This window comes from Pollachius pollachius, assembly GCF_949987615.1.
Source record: "Pollachius pollachius genome assembly, chromosome: 12".
In the NCBI taxonomy this organism is placed as follows: domain Eukaryota; kingdom Metazoa; phylum Chordata; class Actinopteri; order Gadiformes; family Gadidae; genus Pollachius; species Pollachius pollachius.
The window spans coordinates 881,799-898,948 of NC_136945.1; the positions used below are offsets into that span (position 1 = coordinate 881,799).

Below are 17,150 nucleotides of genomic sequence, written 5' to 3' on the forward strand. Positions count from 1 at the left end.
GATGCACTTTGGTTGGACACCCTTCATGTCATTTAGATGGTTAATTCTAGGCAGGTGTCGTGATCATACCCTGCGTCCTATTATCTACTTTCACCCAAAGTATTGACTCGGTGAAGCATGATAGTTTCGCTGATCGTTTACCGACTTCAGGTCGTCCATGTAGTGTGTGTTGAGGTTGTTATGGTAACGATGCTCTGGGTTCATCTGATGCCACCACACGAGGGCGCCAGAGAACAGAAAATACCCTTACTATAGGGAGTTCATTTGATCGTATACCATTAAACATACTGTGTTGTATTGGGCAGTTTAATTTATTTATAAAATGTGATATTTGGTTGCAATGGCTTGCAATATCCAAATATTACTGCAAAATAATTGTACAATGAAATAGCCACAGTTGCGGGAGTTACAGAGGTCAGTGCTGATTTCAATCTCAAACAATGCCAACAATTAACATGGCTGCTAAGCAATTGCTAAGTACATTTGGAGCAAGCACTCCTTTACTTAAACTTTAACAGACTGATAGTACTTGGACATTTACCTGAGTGGATGTGTGGCTTAGCCCTTATTATTACAAGTACAAAGTACAAAGTCTGAGTACTTTGAGTTGTTATGGCATTAGCTACATGACAAATGACAAACGACATGTAATTCACTGTTTCCAAAAGATTTCCTTGCAAGTCAATCCATCTTTTCAAATTTGTACTATAAATACTTTATATAATGTAGATGATATTACACGGTACTGTATATTTGTATTATAAATATATGTTAATGTTTATTGAACATAAACATAAAGACCTCCCGTTTTCCTTCCCCCTCCCTAGCCAGCAGTAAACTGAGATGATGTGGTTCCATCTGAGAGTCTGTTAACCAACACATTGCTGTTGGAATCCCACCGGGACACGTCTTCATTTAGAGGGGGTTGCTCGTGGCTCATCACATGAAACCCGGACTTCCTGGTCCCCTTCATCACATGAAACCCGGACTTCCTGGTCCCCTTCGTCACATTAGGAAACCTGGACTTCCTGGTCCCCTTCATCACATTAACCCTGACTTCCTGGTCCCCTTCGTCACATTAACCCAGACTTCCTGGTCCCCTTCGTCACATTAACCCGGACTTCCTGGTCCCCTTCGTCACATTAACCCGGACTTCCTGGTCCCCTTCGTCACATTAACCCGGACTTCCTGGTCCCCTTCGTCACATTAACCCAGACTTCCTGGTCCCCTTCGTCACATTAACCCGGACTTCCTGGTCCCCTTCGTCACATTAACCCAGACTTCCTGGTCCCCTTCATCACATTAACCCAGACTTCCTGGTCCCCTTCATCACATTAACCCAGACTTCCTGGTCCCCTTCATCACATTAACCCGAACTTCCTGGTCCCCTTCATCACATTAACCCAGACTTCCTGGTCCCCTTCATCACATTAACCCGGACTTCCTGGTCCCCTTCATCACATTAACCCAGACTTCCTGGTCCCCTTCATCACATTAACCCGGACTTCCTGGTCCCCTTCATCACATTAGCAAACCCGGACTTCCTGGTCCCCTTCATCACATTAACCCAGACTTCCTGGTCCCCTTCATCACATTAACCCGGACTTCCTGGTCCCCTTCATCACATTAACCCAGACTTCCTGGTCCCCTTCATCACATTAGGAAACCCGGACTTCCTGGTCCCCTTCATCACATTAGGAAACCCGGACTTCCTGGTCCCCTTCATCACATTAGGAAACCCGGACTTCCTGGTCCCCTTCATCACATTAACCCAGACTTCCTGGTCCCCTTCATCACATTAACCCAGACTTCCTGGTCCCCTTCATCACATTAGGAAACCCGGACTTCCTGGTCCCCTTCATCACATTAGGAAACCCGTCAAACATGTTGACGGAAGTATCATTGGAATATTAAGTTCACAACATCGATGTCTTCCGACACATCAGATCCGCTCACTTGTGCGCTGGGACAACAATTCCTTCCCCGACCCAATTTACACCAAAAACCCTTCTAAAACTTCCATCGCTTCCGGTCTGCCTCTTTCTTCGTCTCTTCATATTCTGCAATCTTTCTGCAGAAAAAACCTTCAACAACAAATGTAACAGTTGGTTAATGTTGCAGATATTAAACATTGTCATTTTAGTTACATTTTTTGATTCAGTGGATTTGGAATTTTATAAAAACGTAATGCTAAAAAAAGCTAGAAATAGAAATGGGAGCGTCAGGTAAAGAAACGCACTTATCTCCATTCATGGAGCAACCAAGAAATTATATAATCACTAGATTGTAGTAGGTAAGATTTAAGAGCTATATTTAGTGGGATGGTTAGACTGAGCACTGTGGAAGATCGGGTCGGACTGGACTGCCAGCCTCCAAATGAGACAATACTTATTAAGCCCGCATCTGGCTAATTTCTGACCAACCATGGCATCTCTTCCATGATTGGGTGATGCCAGTGACACCCATACGATTATGTGATCAGTTTCAAAGGTTTACAGGACATTTGCAAAGCTTATATCATCATACACAAACCAGATCAAATTGCAAGCTATCCAGTACATACACTAGATACATTTTTCTTTATCAATGCTTTTAAGAGCCATGAGTGTGGTTAATATCACAAAATTTCCTGAATTTTTAAATTGTGATTTAACATTGATGTCTATGCCGCAAGGGGATTTACGAAACCTTTTAGTGCAAGCGTTAACCACAAGTCTCTGGCTTCAGCGAGATCATTGCTATATGCTAAATCTGTGTTGGTGACAGTGGCTTCTGGACAGTTTTTCTAAACTCAAACGAATGAAAACCTTCTATCACTAATGTCTCAAGAAAGCCTCAATGGGCTGGCCATCAATATTGCTCAAAGGAATATCGACGGCCCACAGAGCCTGAGAGACACATATGGGAGACGTTCCTCTAGTGATGGAGACGTTCCAGAGGGAGACGGGGAAAAACCAAGGAGGGCTGGAGAAATTTACCTCAATGAGGGCTTACACAACTCCCTTTAACAAACATTTGTGTTGCTAATTGCCATACACACCGTCATTGGAAGCCGGTTGTCTCTCTACGTCCTGAATGAAGACATCAAACATCTGGGTCGCTATGAAGTTGGTGACAAATTGCTGGTGAGACTTGTTCTCTATTGACTTGCAGAAGGTCTTCCTTTGAAAGATTCCAGGCTGTTGGCTTTTGCTGCGCTTCACATGGGCTGAGTAGTGACCCACCGTCTTGACGAAGAATGAAACAAAGGCCTTTGACACTAAGGTGTTGATCTCCTCCGGAGCTGAACGGGAAGAGTTTCCAAAGTTACAAATAATAGAGGCTGGATAACTTGAAGTGATGGACAACAGAAATTCAAAATGTACGTCTAATGATGTTATTAAGGGTTATCAAGGTGTGTATGAAGCATCATGTACTTATGATGTTATAAGGGTTATCAAGGTGTGTATTAAGCATCATGTGATAATGATGTTATCAAGGGTTATCAAGGTGTGTATTAAGCATCATGTGATAATGATGTTATCAAGGGTTATCAAGGTGTGTATTAAGCATCATGTACTGATGATGTTATCAAGGGTTATCAAGGTGTGTATTAAGCATCATGTGATAATGATGTTATCAAGGGTTATCAAGGTGTGTATTAAGCATCATGTGATAATGATGTTATCAAGGGTTATCAAGGTGTGTATTAAGCATCATGTACTGATGATGTTATCAAGGGTTATCAAGGTGTGTATTAAGCATCATGTGATAATGATGTTATCAAGGGTTATCAAGGTGTGTATTAAGCATCATGTGATAATGATGTTATTAAGGGTTATCAAGGTGTGCATTAAGCATCATGTACTTATGACGTTATTAAGGGTTATCAAGGTGTGCATTTAGCATCATGTACTTATGATGTTATTAAGGGTTATCAAGGTGTGTATTAAGCATCATGTACTGATGATGTTATTAAGGGCTATCAAGGTATGTGTTAAGCATCATGTACTACCTGATTAACAGGAAGAGAGGATTTACCCTCCTGGCTAAGTAGCCAAGCCGGGGACCAGTTACCGTTGACTTACGTGGCATTCCTTAACAGCGTTGCATTTTTATTTATGGGAGTATTGAGAATCTTGCTCAGCCTTTACCAGAGCTGGTTTATATTTATAGTGGACACGGAAAATTAAAAAGTGACAGACAGTGATAGATTGGCATTTTGGGTCATTAATAAGATGATTCATTTTGCTATTCACTCCCTACTGCACAAGGGGTTGGTCGGTCAGAAATTCCCATGTTATAACATTCAATAGCTTCTGGGGAGCTGGTCTAGTGAAGTTTAGTTAGTTCCGACCAAGTAATTTGATTGGACAAGAGGCATTCCATGAGTGCTCATATTGAGTATAACAGCACTGGGACCTTTAACTATACATGTATCGCTCCGCTTTACATGTGTTCTAATAACCGTTAATGTTATTAAAGGTCCGATGGCATGCTACTTTAAGGATGCTTAGGTGGTAGTTGGCCACTAATACAGTATTTGAAGGTGTTAAAGAAATTTCCTTTCCACATACATGCCATTTTTTAGAGGCGTGTCAAGTTGGAGGGTGGGGGTGTGGCCCTGAGCAGCTTGCGGCCACGGTACCATGCACTAGTGTGTTTACAGTGGATGTATCGCAATGGCTCGGATTCATAATATCATCCGGAGGCGCACACATCTTTTGGCCGAGTTCTGTAAATATTCTAGAACACTCCGGTTGCTCCGGGGCAAGTCCTGGAGCTCTATATCTAAATGATATGATATATAGATATCTATATAATATAATATATATTATCACGGCCAAAAGCTGTGTGCGCCTCTGGATGAAATTATGAATCTCAAACGACTGCGTCGGGTTCTCCTACGTCTCAGGTTCTTCCACTTCAATGTCAATCTGAAGTAGAGATTGAGGGGCGACAAGGAGGAGAAAGGGATTGTTGCCCAGGATTGTCTCCCGCCGGAGCCCCGCTGCCGGGGCGGCGGGAGACAATCCCGTCGTGGAAGTACCAGAGGCGTCAGAGAACCCAATGCAGTCTAGTCTTTTCACCAAATGGGAGCTTTATGCAAACCTTACCTAATATTGTGTGTTATGCGCTAATACACCAACAGCAGAACAGTTATCCAAATAACAAAGAAGTTTACAAGACTTGCTTTACAGTGTGTGTATATTCACACACGCACACATGTGGCGCTCGCACGGTCGTAGCTCATTGTCTCATTGCTGGGCCATATTCTCTGGGCGGGCAAAGCAGAGAAAGGGGAGGTAACCTGGCCCCTTATGACGACATATGGGGTCAAATTCCAGATCGGCGCATCTGAGCTTTAATTTTTCAAAGGCGGAGCAGGATACCTAATGCTCGTTTTACACTTTACACTAGCCACTGGGGGGCCATAAGCAGGCTAGGGGGACTCATATTAATGTTAGAAGATCTCATAAAGTGACATTTTTATGCCATGGGACCTTTAAGCTAGTGTGTTTATGTGTTGCTTGGCAACAGTTCAGTCCTAGCCAGTCGCGGATCTATTTGTGTTGGCGTAGCCAAATAAATCATCAAAAAAACAAACAAATCATAATCTGTTGATGCTTATTACTGTTAACTGATAAATGGTGCTTGTAGAACTATTCAATACGACAGAACTCCCTCTTGTGTGATATTGCTTATATATATGCATATAAATATATATATATATGATTGGGAACATGGCAATGCCAATGACTTACTGGAATGGTCTTTCTTGGCACAGAGAGCTTCAAGGAGTTCGTTTCTGAGTGTCTCTGGGAGTATAGAGTCCTCATCTCCGACCTGAGGGAGAGAAGGTGGACGGTCGACATTGACCAATCAAAGATGGGATGGTTGACTACACAATAAACTGATTTGTATTCTTTTACTTACGCGTGCCAAGAATCGTTCCTTCTCTTTGGACGACAAATCCACAATCAGCATCTGATGGGCAACAGGGGCTAAGTTGCTCTCATATATACAGAGAAATGCATACCACTACGAAGAACGAGATGCTGCATTCAAGTATAAAGTATAAACTTACATTGTCCACATCACCCTTGTCAAAGACACCATCCATTGTGTTCTTGTACACCCCAAGCAGGTAGGGAGTGGGCGCCATCAGCACCTCCATCAGCACAGTGGGCACGGTGGAGATGAAGGTGTGCTGCCAGGTGAAGGGGCTGAGCAGTGCCGCAACGGCGTGGAGGACCTGCGATAAGGTGCTGAACACCCGGCTCAGGGTTACTACACACAAACCTGCCTGGGGATTTATATCCTTTATTTCGATTATAAACCAATAGCGATTTTTAAGCCACATCCAGTGAAAAGAATGTGCGGGGCCGGAGCAATTAAAAGATTACTATTAAAGCTAGCGTCTACTTGACCAAAATGATAACCCATATGGATATGGCTTGTATAAATACCCAAGCTCTTCAGCGATGAACACAATGCGTCGCTCCATTAGGGTGGAGGCAAAGACCTGCAAGATCTCTTGGTTGGAAAGGTAGCGGAAGAGTATCTGGAAGTCCACATGTTCCAACCTGGATTCAAGTGGCCGTGTAAGGCTTATTATCTATAAAGTAAGACAAACATTTAGGTATTAATCATGATAATAATAACACCAGATCTCCCATAAGCCCGGATGGAAGGCGAGTCTGACCCTGCAGTAGACTGGCACACAGAAGGTTGTTCCCTGCCCAGACCCAACCCACGGTGATACATGGGGAATATTCTTGTGTAAACTCAAGATACATGTGGGAACAGCACTGAGTGAAGATCCAATGCTGTGTGGTTCCTTTCTGCCTCATATACAACATTCTGAATGCTGATTGGGCAAGGTTTGTGTGTATTGAATACATTGCGCTGTGATGTAATGATTTGGTAACATGTGGTTTGTGTGTAGTGGAAACATTGCGCTATGATGTAATGATCTGGTAAAATGTGGTTTGTGTGTAGTGGAAACCTTGCTCTGTAATATGTTATTTTATGTTTTTGGATCCTGTTGTCCATCACTTTAATGATCTTTTTGTTTTTTTGTTTGTTTTTCTCTTTAGTTTGTTGCCATTATTTTAACCAATGATTCAAAGTCCCTCTGGAATGGGCGTTTTGCATGGGGGTTGCCGTGGTTACCTCAGTGCCAGATTCAGGTATGAAGCTCTTGATCTGTACGGTTTCTCCAGGTTCAGGGAAGGGCGCCTCTCTTAGGCTCTGCATGAAGGGGTAAATCATCGCCATGGACTTCTCTCGCCGCCTCTCCACCTCATCAAAAATCTCCAAAAAAAGATTATAATAAAATGTTGGTTGTTTTCTACTATGAATGCATTCAGTAAGAAGAGCGCTGGGTTTTCTACACTACAATCCATTCCTTTTCTATCTGGGAATGGCCAGGCTTGGTCGAAGTGCCCTGCTGAACACTAGGGGGATCACCTTCGAGAAGAGGCCAAAGCAGGCAACTTTGCTCACGATGCAGAAGGCCTCTGGAGGTCGCTTTCCTCTTCCATGAGGCTGAAGGGAAAAAAAAGTCAGAAATCAAAAACAGCAGTTACAAAACGGTAGAATTAACGTTTGCCTATAGAAATACACCTCCTAGAAGTGCATTCTATTTCCATTACTTATTGGCCTCTGAGTTCTGGACAAGGGTCTGACTATCAGCCTTCATTTGTAATGTTCAGAGAGGGCGTCCAGGCTGCAGCAGAGTGCTTGGGCCTGGATAATATGAATGACACAATGCGCAAGAGCTTGCTTCACCTCCCCGCTGCAGCTCTATATGGAAACACTGACCCCTATTCGGGAGGGATGGCAGGAATAAACTCCAACTCTAAACCTATTGACAGTAGGCCTTCGTTCAACAGGTAGATTTCAGTTGTCCGCACGTAGCAGCTCCTTCAAGAGGGGGCGGCTGCCACACTGAAGGCTCTGGTCCCAAAGTATGAATATCACAAACAATATGGATTGCACATCCCCCGTCATCACTCGGATCTTCCACAGAGGACAGCACTCACCAACAGCCGCCTGCAGAAGCCATTCCGCCTGGTGCCGTCCGTCTCTGTCAGAACAAAGGAGAAGGTCTCACTAGGAAACAGCAAAGAAACAGATTAAACTAGTACCCTTCCCCCCTATTCTTATGGCAAAAGGCCTCAATGTAGTAGAGGTTCTACAACTACTTTTGTGTTCATTAAAGGGTAGTGTGTTGATATCATGCTTTTTCAACTTTTCCCATTGCTTTAGACTGACGTATATAAACATGTTTTTTAAAATCGAAGTCCGAGCCAGGGGGCGCATTCGCACCCACCGCCTCTAATTAAGTGAGTGAAACAGCAGGTTTGTGCTCAAACTCTACTTCCGTAACAGTGTGACGTCAGATAACACATTTTCCATTTTTGAATCTCACTGGTGACCAAATATACTTTGGTCACCAGTGGCAGATTGACACAAACAGCATTAAAATGGATGTACTGGGCTTAACGGTTCTCACAATCTATAAGGTTGCCCTTTTCAAAATGCTTTGAGGAACAGCACTTTAGACATATTGTACATCACTGGTTGTATGTTGCAGATGGACGTTAACATTGCGCAAGTGGCATTGCAGTATACACACTTGCAATATAGCGATTGAGATATACTCCAGTGCTGCCAACCTTTGGTATTGAGTGAGTGGGATCCAGTTGACTCCCTCAGGGAAACAGAACAATGTGATGGCCTGCAGGGACTTCTCCTCTCCTTCCCTCTGCAGAGGACTGAGGCCTATTTCCTACGACGCAAGGTAGGGCAAGGCCACTTTATTTATATAGCACTTTTCATACAAGAGGCAGACTCATAGAAACATCGTCACAAAATAAAATGTTATTATAACAGAAAATAGATAAGCAAAACAAAATCAAAGGCAAAGTAAAAAAATGCATTGTCTACAATAGAATGAAGAAATAAAATAAAATACATACACAAGAGAAAATAAAGGCAAAGATGAATTTAAGATTTAGCAGGAAGAGAAGGCAAACATAACAGAGTTGGGACGTTGATCAGTTATGTTAATGTGACAAACCCAGACAGACATTCATACACACACTCTCGAATCATGGTGTTCAAACGAGAGCGATAACAGATGGTTAGTGAGAAAACTATACTATATAATGTGGGAGGTTCTTGGGGGTAATCTCTTGGTTCCCTACAGCACCTTCCGCTGACTCACCTTAGGGAACTTGTAGATGACGAGCGGCTCGTAGGGGCTGTCTTTGGTCTTCTGCTGTAGTCTGACCACCACCAGGAACTCAAAGAAGAAGTGGTTGGGTGCTGGGCTTCCTGCCTCGGTAGTTTCAGGTTGGCTGGCGTGTGTTGAGACTCTGTCTGCTCCTGGTATATACAGAATATGCACACATTCAGAACCGGCTTGGAGCTGCTGGTGTATACATTAAAAGGAACTGCTGAGTATGGTGCTACAGAGCGTTTGGCCATAAGGCCGGAGCGGTGTCTGACTAACTCTATAACTAGATTATATTGCACCTGTGCCCCAGATAAAATTACTCTAAACCTTGTCTCGCCATCAGTATATTTACACCATTTGCTTTGAATAGTTTATTTTAATTAGATAAAAATAAACCGACATAAATAGACATTTCTGAGGAACAAAATGTTTACATTTTACATTTAGGTGATTTTGCTGACGCTTTATCCAAAGTGAATGGCAGTGATTCACACATTCATACACGAGGGCGGTTGCCAGTCAACCCGCTCAGCTCTACCTCATGAGCTACTGCCGCGACTGTTTAGCTTTTTTTTGTTATGATTTATTTTCTTGTGTGTATTTTTAATATGTATTTTATTTGTGTTTGTATAATGTTTTAATTGTTTTGATTAAGATCATATTGATTTAGTTGTAATTTGTTGCAGGGCTGCAACTGACACAATGCGTCAGCCAACATCCCGTCCCCCGTATAAATATTGTAAAATAAAACTGATATTGTGTGTTTCATTTGGCAAACAAAATCAATCTAAACAATATTACACATTTGCGCAGTTGACTGCAGAATTGAACTGCTACTTCTTTCCAGTAATTCTGTGTGTGTGCTTCTGTAAATGGCGTTCCAGATAATTCCATTTCAGTCATATTTGACCAACTTGTCATCATTACATTGCATTGTAATGTAATGTGATGCAATGTATTCTTACGGTCTCTTGAGAGCTTCCGCTGTAAAGAAACAAATAATGAGCTGAGGCGCTTAGTTGGTCCCGGCTGCCTGGCCTCCGACTGACGGGACATCTCTGCACCCTGAGGAGACAGAAACACTGAGTCTTTACCTAGAGGAACTGCTCCTTCTCACCGGTGTGGTCTACTGGTCTGTGTCGGGAGAACCTTTTCAGCTTTATAGAATGAGACCTAAACCGGGGAAGGCTTTGGAACAGAATGTGATTGTCGTTTTTCGTTGCAGTTAATTCTTGATTTTTTGTTTTTGGTCTTCTGAGGAACGCTAAATGTACTGCTGTATGTTATTTGGTTTCATTTTGCTTTGTGCGTTTCCACCCTTTTGGACGGATCACCTGTACAAAACAGTTTTGAATGTTTATGTGTTCTGCCAGTTCAAATTAAGGTCAAACAAATGGAATGTATCCCTTTGTGCAATCCCTAAGCTTTTTGAGGCCGGGGATGATTGTAACAAGGGTTACACCCGTGTTGAATTCCAACATTAATGATTATTCATTCATCCAACATGAATTCAGTCAGTTGAGACTGTCAAGTGGGAAACAAGCAGCTAGTAGGAAAATAACAATTATACACATTTCAGATTTTGAGGTGATTGAGTAACTTAATAAAAAAAGTATATATTTTTTGCACAGTTGGCCAGACTGAAAGCCAGATGGATCATGTGAGTTACAGTCCAGGTTTGAATGTGGAGAGGGTTTGATAGTCCCTCAGGTGGCTCGGAAGGGAGTTCCAGATCTGGGGGCCAGCCGCACAGAAGGCAAGGTTTCCCAGGTCTTCTGTTTGTGTGGGACTAGGAGTATGTGGCAGCCTGAGGGTCCGGAAGGATTTGAGGAGGTGTAGGAGGTCTTTGAGGTTGGTGAGAGCATCTTGGTGTTGAAGGTGAGCAGGGCTATTGTGTAGTCAATGCCATCTTTCATTTTACTTTATTCAGCGCTGCATCAACGGCTTCCAGGACATCCTTACGCGTGGGAATCAAATGTTGGCTGTGGCGGTTATCCAGCCACACCCTACTAATCTTGCTTGCTTGAGAATTATATATATATATATATATATATATATATGGTTTGATCACCCAGATCGGTCCTTTAACCTAACAGACTATAAGAGACCACATTCTGTTTGTGAGCAATACGGCAATGATATGTAATGTCTAATTTTGCAATACAATTTATAGCCTAATAAAGAACAGCCAGGCTACACTTTCGTTTCATTTCCAGCAAATACTTCTACTTCCTGTTTTGTTGTGCATTTTAGAATGCATAACTGCATTTTACAAGTCGACTTCGATTCACCAGTTCAATCAATTATTCGGCTATTTGTGGTTTAAAAATAAAACCTTTTTCCAGTTATAAACGCTGTTAGGGTAACCGGGTATTTATTTTTATATTGATTGCAAACTACCTCAAGTTCTATTTTTATACTGTTTTTATGTATCATCTTTGGTATAATGTTCGATGCAAAATTGTGTGAGCATGAATAACAGATTATTTTCTAATCATCCATTTTTCCATGTCACTAACAGTTACATTCAGTTACATACATACAGAGACTTTAAACAGTACAATTCAAGAGACAGATTCTATAGAATCAAAAGATTTATTCACATCCCGGTGAAAAGCAAAAAGCTGCCTCTGCAGCCCATGCATAGGTGTTGTGAACATATATATTTTTAAATATACTTTGGTCTATTGTTGGGAGTTGTAGAGCGGGTTTATGGCGACAGCGGTGGACCAACCCACTTCAGTCCATTGAGGACACATCGCTTCGACCGGGTACCTCTGGCGGTTTGTACATTATGCCTTTGTCTATGGCACTGTAAAAGGAACCTCGTTTACCGCCACGTTCTCTCTGGCTGCTGCCCAATCCTGTACAAATGAATATGCATTAACACACCAGCCCTGGGAAGACTTAACTTGGGCCTTACACCAGTAACTCATCACCTAAAGGCTGCAGCTATCAGTAGGACAGACTAGAATTACACCAGTAACTCATCACCTAAAGGCTGCAGCTACATCAGTGGGACAAACTAGAATTACACCAGTAACTCATCACCTAAAGGCTGCAGCTACATCAGTGGGACAAACTAGAATTACACCAGTAACTCATCACCTAAAGGCTGCAGCTATCAGTAGGACAGACTAGAATTACACCAGTAACTCATCACCTAAAGGCTGTAGCTATCAGTAGGACAAACTAGAATTACACCAGTAACTCATCACCTAAAGGCTGTAGCTATCAGTAGGACAGACTAGAATTACACCAGTAACTCATCACCTAAAGGCTGTAGCTATCAGTAGGACAGACTAGAATTACACCAGTAACTCATCACCTAAAGTCTGCAGCTACATCAGTAGGACAAACTAGAATTACACCAGTAACTCATCACCTAAAGGCTGCAGCTACATCAGTGGGACAAACTAGAATTACACCAGTAACTCATCACCTAAAGGCTGTAGCTATCAGTAGGACAGACTGGAATTACACCAGTAACTCATCACCTAAAGGCTGCAGCTATCAGTAGGACAGACTATACTTACACCAGTAACTCATCATCTAAAGGCTAAAGCTATCAGTAGGACAAACTAGAATTACACCAGTAACTCATCACCTAAAGGCTGCAGCTACATCAGTGGGACCAACTAGAATTACACCAGTAACTCATCACCTAAAGGCTGCAGCTACATCAGTAGGACAAACTAGAATTACACCAGTAACTCATCACATAAAGGCTCTAGCTAGAAAAATTCAATTATCTCTCTACTACTTATTATTATGTTATTCTAGGGTTTGGGTAGTATTATTCCCCATTGGTTACCCCTATAAACCAGCCCCTGTTTGCACAAAAAAATTCAAATTTGTCTGTGACATTTGTATTCCTGGTACACCCTTTGGGGGAACTCTCCTTAACATTTGTTAAAATTGTGTTTCGATAGCTAAAGAAATTACATCGCAGTGTCAATTTGTCCAAGTCCTTGTCAGAAGGAGGCAGGAACTTGAAACCTGCTTAGGAACATAGGAGACTCCTTAACATGTGTACATAGTTTTGTGGTGATATCTCATTCCATGAATTCACAGTAAGTTGTTGCTCTCAAGCAATAATGCAACACTTCAAAATCACACATAAACGGCATCTACTATTAAACCAGTGTGTGCGTGTGCGCGTGTGTGTGTGTGTGCGTGTGTGTGTGTGTGTGTGTCTCTACGTGCATGTGTGGGTTATAACACAGTAAAACAAAGAAACTGTGCTGGAACAAAGACCGAGGCACAGTTTAGCATCTAAGATACTGCCTACGCCCCTGATTCACTTGAGAAGGGCGACAGCTAGGATAGGCTGTGAATACCTTGTGTGAAGTACTTTCAGTCCTAGTTAGTGACTAGAAGTTTTTGTCTTGTCTAAATACATTCCTTGTATGTGAAAACCTACTTGGCAATAAATCTGTTTCTGATTCTACCAGTTGGGCAAACTAGACTTAGATAGGGCCTCACACCAGTGACTCATCACCTCAGGCCTGTATCAGGAGGACAAACTAGACTTACACCAATATCTCATCACCTAAAGGCTGTATCAGGAGGACAAACTAGACTTACACCAATATCTCATCACCTAAAGGCTGTATCAGGAGGACAAACTAGACTTACACCAATATTTCATCACCTAAAGGCTGCATCAGTAAGACAAACTTGACTGAGTAGGCTGAGTAGGACAGACTCCCTTTGCAGAGGCTGGCTAAACCAGAAAGACTTGCTTTTTATGTTGTTGTACTGCCAGTAATGTGTTTTGATTTCCTCTTGTAATGTAGGCCATACAGTAATAGTCCTGGTTCTGGGCCAATCATTTACTCTGTTCTGTGTGTCTGCTACCCTTCCTGATCAGTTTAATTTACTCTGTGCGTAATGGAGAACATCTCCATCTCTCCTTCTCAGAAACCTGATAAAGGTTCTCCATTAACAACATCATCCAATACTCATCTTATCCAATTGTCTTGTGTTCCCTTTTACAATGAAAAGGCAATGTTCCACAACAGTTACTACCCCAACAAACACATAATATATCCCCAGGCCATACGAATACTCAACTGATACTCAGCAAGGGTGGCAGTTATTATTCATGTAATAATGTTTCAATGTAAAAACGAAATTATGAAACTCCTCCAGTATGTGGGAGGCCTACAGAAAACGTGGCCTTAGGATGAGCAGCCTGCGTGGATGGAGTTCTTTATTGTCTAGATTTATTGTCTAACACTTTCCTTCTTCTACTAATGATTGGCCATACGGCGTGAGAGCCTACTCTCCACTGTCTTATTTGTGCTAAAATTAGAAAGACAACATTTAGAAATGAGTAGGTTACTAATTCTAGAAATCTGGTTGCTCCTGAATAACAGGAACGGTGCCCTTGAGCAAGAACGGTGGGCTATTTTTAGAAGCCTAAAAAAGGGAGGGTTACTTTAAATAAATAAGGAGGACAAATAATGTTGTCCTAAATAAATAGTTTTAGTAATTGCGTATTCATCAGCTATGGAAATTTGATTTACCAGGTTAAACATCTCAAATCATTTAATTCCACTGTACGATAGGAGAAGGACAGTGTTTGTAAGACAGTCAGGTCGAGCTTTAAACCTACCTTTAAAAGTAGAAGGGCTTCTAAAATGTCCGCATACACACACGCGCTAGAAGAGCCGAAATAAACAGTTTGACGGGGCGGACAGCCCTTTGGGTTATCGTTTCCAATGTCCCTCCCGGTAGCAGATGAGCAGGTGTACAGTCTAAATAGAGGAGTCTCTGTCTGTATGATACGGCTAGGCTGTACCGAGGAGGTGCACGGTCGAGCTGAGGTTATTGGAGAGCGGCTCTTCTGTCTAGGAGACCGCACGGTGCCAAGCAGGTGCGTTTTGAACGGTTCTGCTCTGGTCAATAAATTGAACGCGTTTCCAATTCGCCTGAATCAAGTCACGTATTTGAATGTCTGGAAGAGGACTGTCAAGAGACGCAGAGGCAACACCCTCTAACCCTGTGACCGAATGAAATGAAAGCAGACCTCTGTTTCCGAGTATTCTACCTCTCACTGCTGTCCCTGTTCTGCGTTACAGGTTCCCTTTTCTGGCAACTTTAAATGTGCTGTTTAATGTAATATTTAAGAGCTATAAGTTTATTTAAAAAAAAATCCAGACATCTGTCAGGTATTATTGGGACAAATTCACTGACAATATATGTTTGCGGGAATGTTTGGATGATGGCCGGTTCACTTTTACAATACACCGGATTTCTAACATCACCACCCTGCGGCCATTGTCTGGAGGAGGCCAATAATACTCACCTAGGTGGAGTATGGCATGGATGGATGTTGCTTAACTAGCAATGCCAATTGCTAGCCATCTAGGATCCCTGCCAGACAAGGGATGCAGATGTTGAATCCAGTTTATTGTAAATTAACATGATAATGGTGATCCGCTGCCATGCATACGGTCTGGCTGGTTTAAAGGTCCCATGGCATGAAAATTTCACTTTATGAGGTTTTCTATGAGTGAACATTAATATGAGTTCATATAGCCTGCCTATGGTCCTCCAGTAGCTAGAAATGGCCTTAGGTGTAAAAAGAGCACTAGCTATCCTGCTCTGCCTTTGAAAAAACAAAGCTCAGACGAGCTGATTTGGAATTTTTCCCGTATGTCGTCATACGGGGACAAGTTACCTCCCCTTTCTCTGCTTTGCCCAATGAGCTACGACCGTGCGAGCGCCACATTTGTGCGTGTCAATCAAGCTCTAACCACAGCGAGTTCTACCAGCATCCAATGCGGAAGTGACAAACATTGCAGTAGCACCGGGTGGCCACTACGAGGTGGTACCAAAAGTGAGCAATTCTTCGTTGACTCACTTGTTAAACAGGCCGTTTCCACAGTCTTATTAAACCTATTTACAGCCTGGTTAGCAGGCTAGCTTTTATTTTATTGGAGTAAAAAAAAAAAGAAGAATTAGGGGCACGGCCTCTTGAGTGACACCTAGCCGCTGACCCTCACCTTGACTCAGAGGCTAGTTTTCAGGACTAGCATGCTATCTCAGTCATCTTTTTCTTTTTTTTTCTTTTTTTTTTTAAATGTGTTTATTAGGTTTTGCAAGTTTTCTCACATTAAACAAACAAGTCATACATATGCATCCCCCCCCCTCCCTCCCTCCTGTCCCCTTAGCAGAGGTAAACAGGAAGTAGGAGATATTCAAATACAAAATAGGTTATTGGCAGAGTGCAAAAACAAAGAAGACAAGAAACAAAACAAAAATAAAATAAAAATTACAATAATAATGTACGTATGCAGAACATTCTATCTAACATTGCATGGCTTTAGTTATCCCCATCCTCCGAAGCAACTGTTAAGGTCTTTGCATAGTCTAGAAAAGGTGTACATGTTTTCTCAAAGTTTCTCAGTGAACCTTTCAGGGAGAATCTAATCTTCTCTAGCTTGATCAAATGTAATTTATCCTTGATCCATCTAGAATGGATCATGTGGGAATACATGTTTCCATTTAAGAAGTATGAGGCGTCTAGCTAAGAGAGAGGTAAAAGACATAATCCCATAAGACGCAAGGGAGCATTGGTCCCAGGGGAAGCACCAAACAGGGCTGTAAGAGGATCAGGTGGAACGTCCACACCGTCCACACTAAGATTATTTAGAGTTTCGGGCCTAATGGAATCAATTTCAGTGTGTTTAATTGAAATTAGGCTCTTTACATTGGGGTTCAAAGAGAGAATGGAATCAATTTCAGAATGAATAGGGTGATTTGGAAATTCTGGATATTGCTTTTGTAAAAACTGTCTAATCTGGAAATAGCGAAATAGATGAGATCCAGCTAAATCTAATCTTTCAGATAAGTCTGAAAATTACGAGAAAGTCCCTTTGCTGTACAGATCATCAACAGTTCTGATTCCCTTGTC

The 17,150-nt window shown here is 42.1% G+C and overlaps 1 protein-coding gene across 4 annotated transcripts; it reads right to left on the reverse strand.

The window, feature by feature from the left end:
- Nucleotides 1–305: 305 nt before the first annotated feature.
- On the reverse strand, nucleotides 306–15,230 carry dennd2db (DENN/MADD domain containing 2Db). Of its 4 annotated transcripts, none has more exons than XR_013812296.1 (14): nucleotides 14,847–15,230; nucleotides 10,192–10,291; nucleotides 9,215–9,375; nucleotides 8,664–8,776; nucleotides 8,028–8,097; nucleotides 7,453–7,530; nucleotides 7,156–7,296; nucleotides 6,450–6,598; nucleotides 6,068–6,248; nucleotides 5,917–5,967; nucleotides 5,745–5,826; nucleotides 3,041–3,283; nucleotides 1,885–2,084; nucleotides 306–1,676 (listed from the first exon to the last, which is right to left on the reverse strand). XR_013812296.1 is itself a non-coding variant. In XM_079748194.1 (13 exons), exons 2-13 carry the CDS (start codon nucleotides 10,280–10,282, stop codon nucleotides 2,011–2,013), a joined length of 1,434 nt encoding a protein of 477 aa, XP_079604320.1. In that variant the 5' UTR covers nucleotides 10,283–10,291; nucleotides 14,847–15,230; the 3' UTR covers nucleotides 306–2,010. The 4 variants fall into 4 exon arrangements, 1 of the variants encoding a protein (XP_079604320.1); XR_013812297.1 differs by having other exon boundaries at nucleotides 306–1,848; XR_013812298.1 differs by having other exon boundaries at nucleotides 306–992; nucleotides 1,282–2,084.
- Between the last annotated feature and the right edge of the window lie 1,920 nt (nucleotides 15,231–17,150).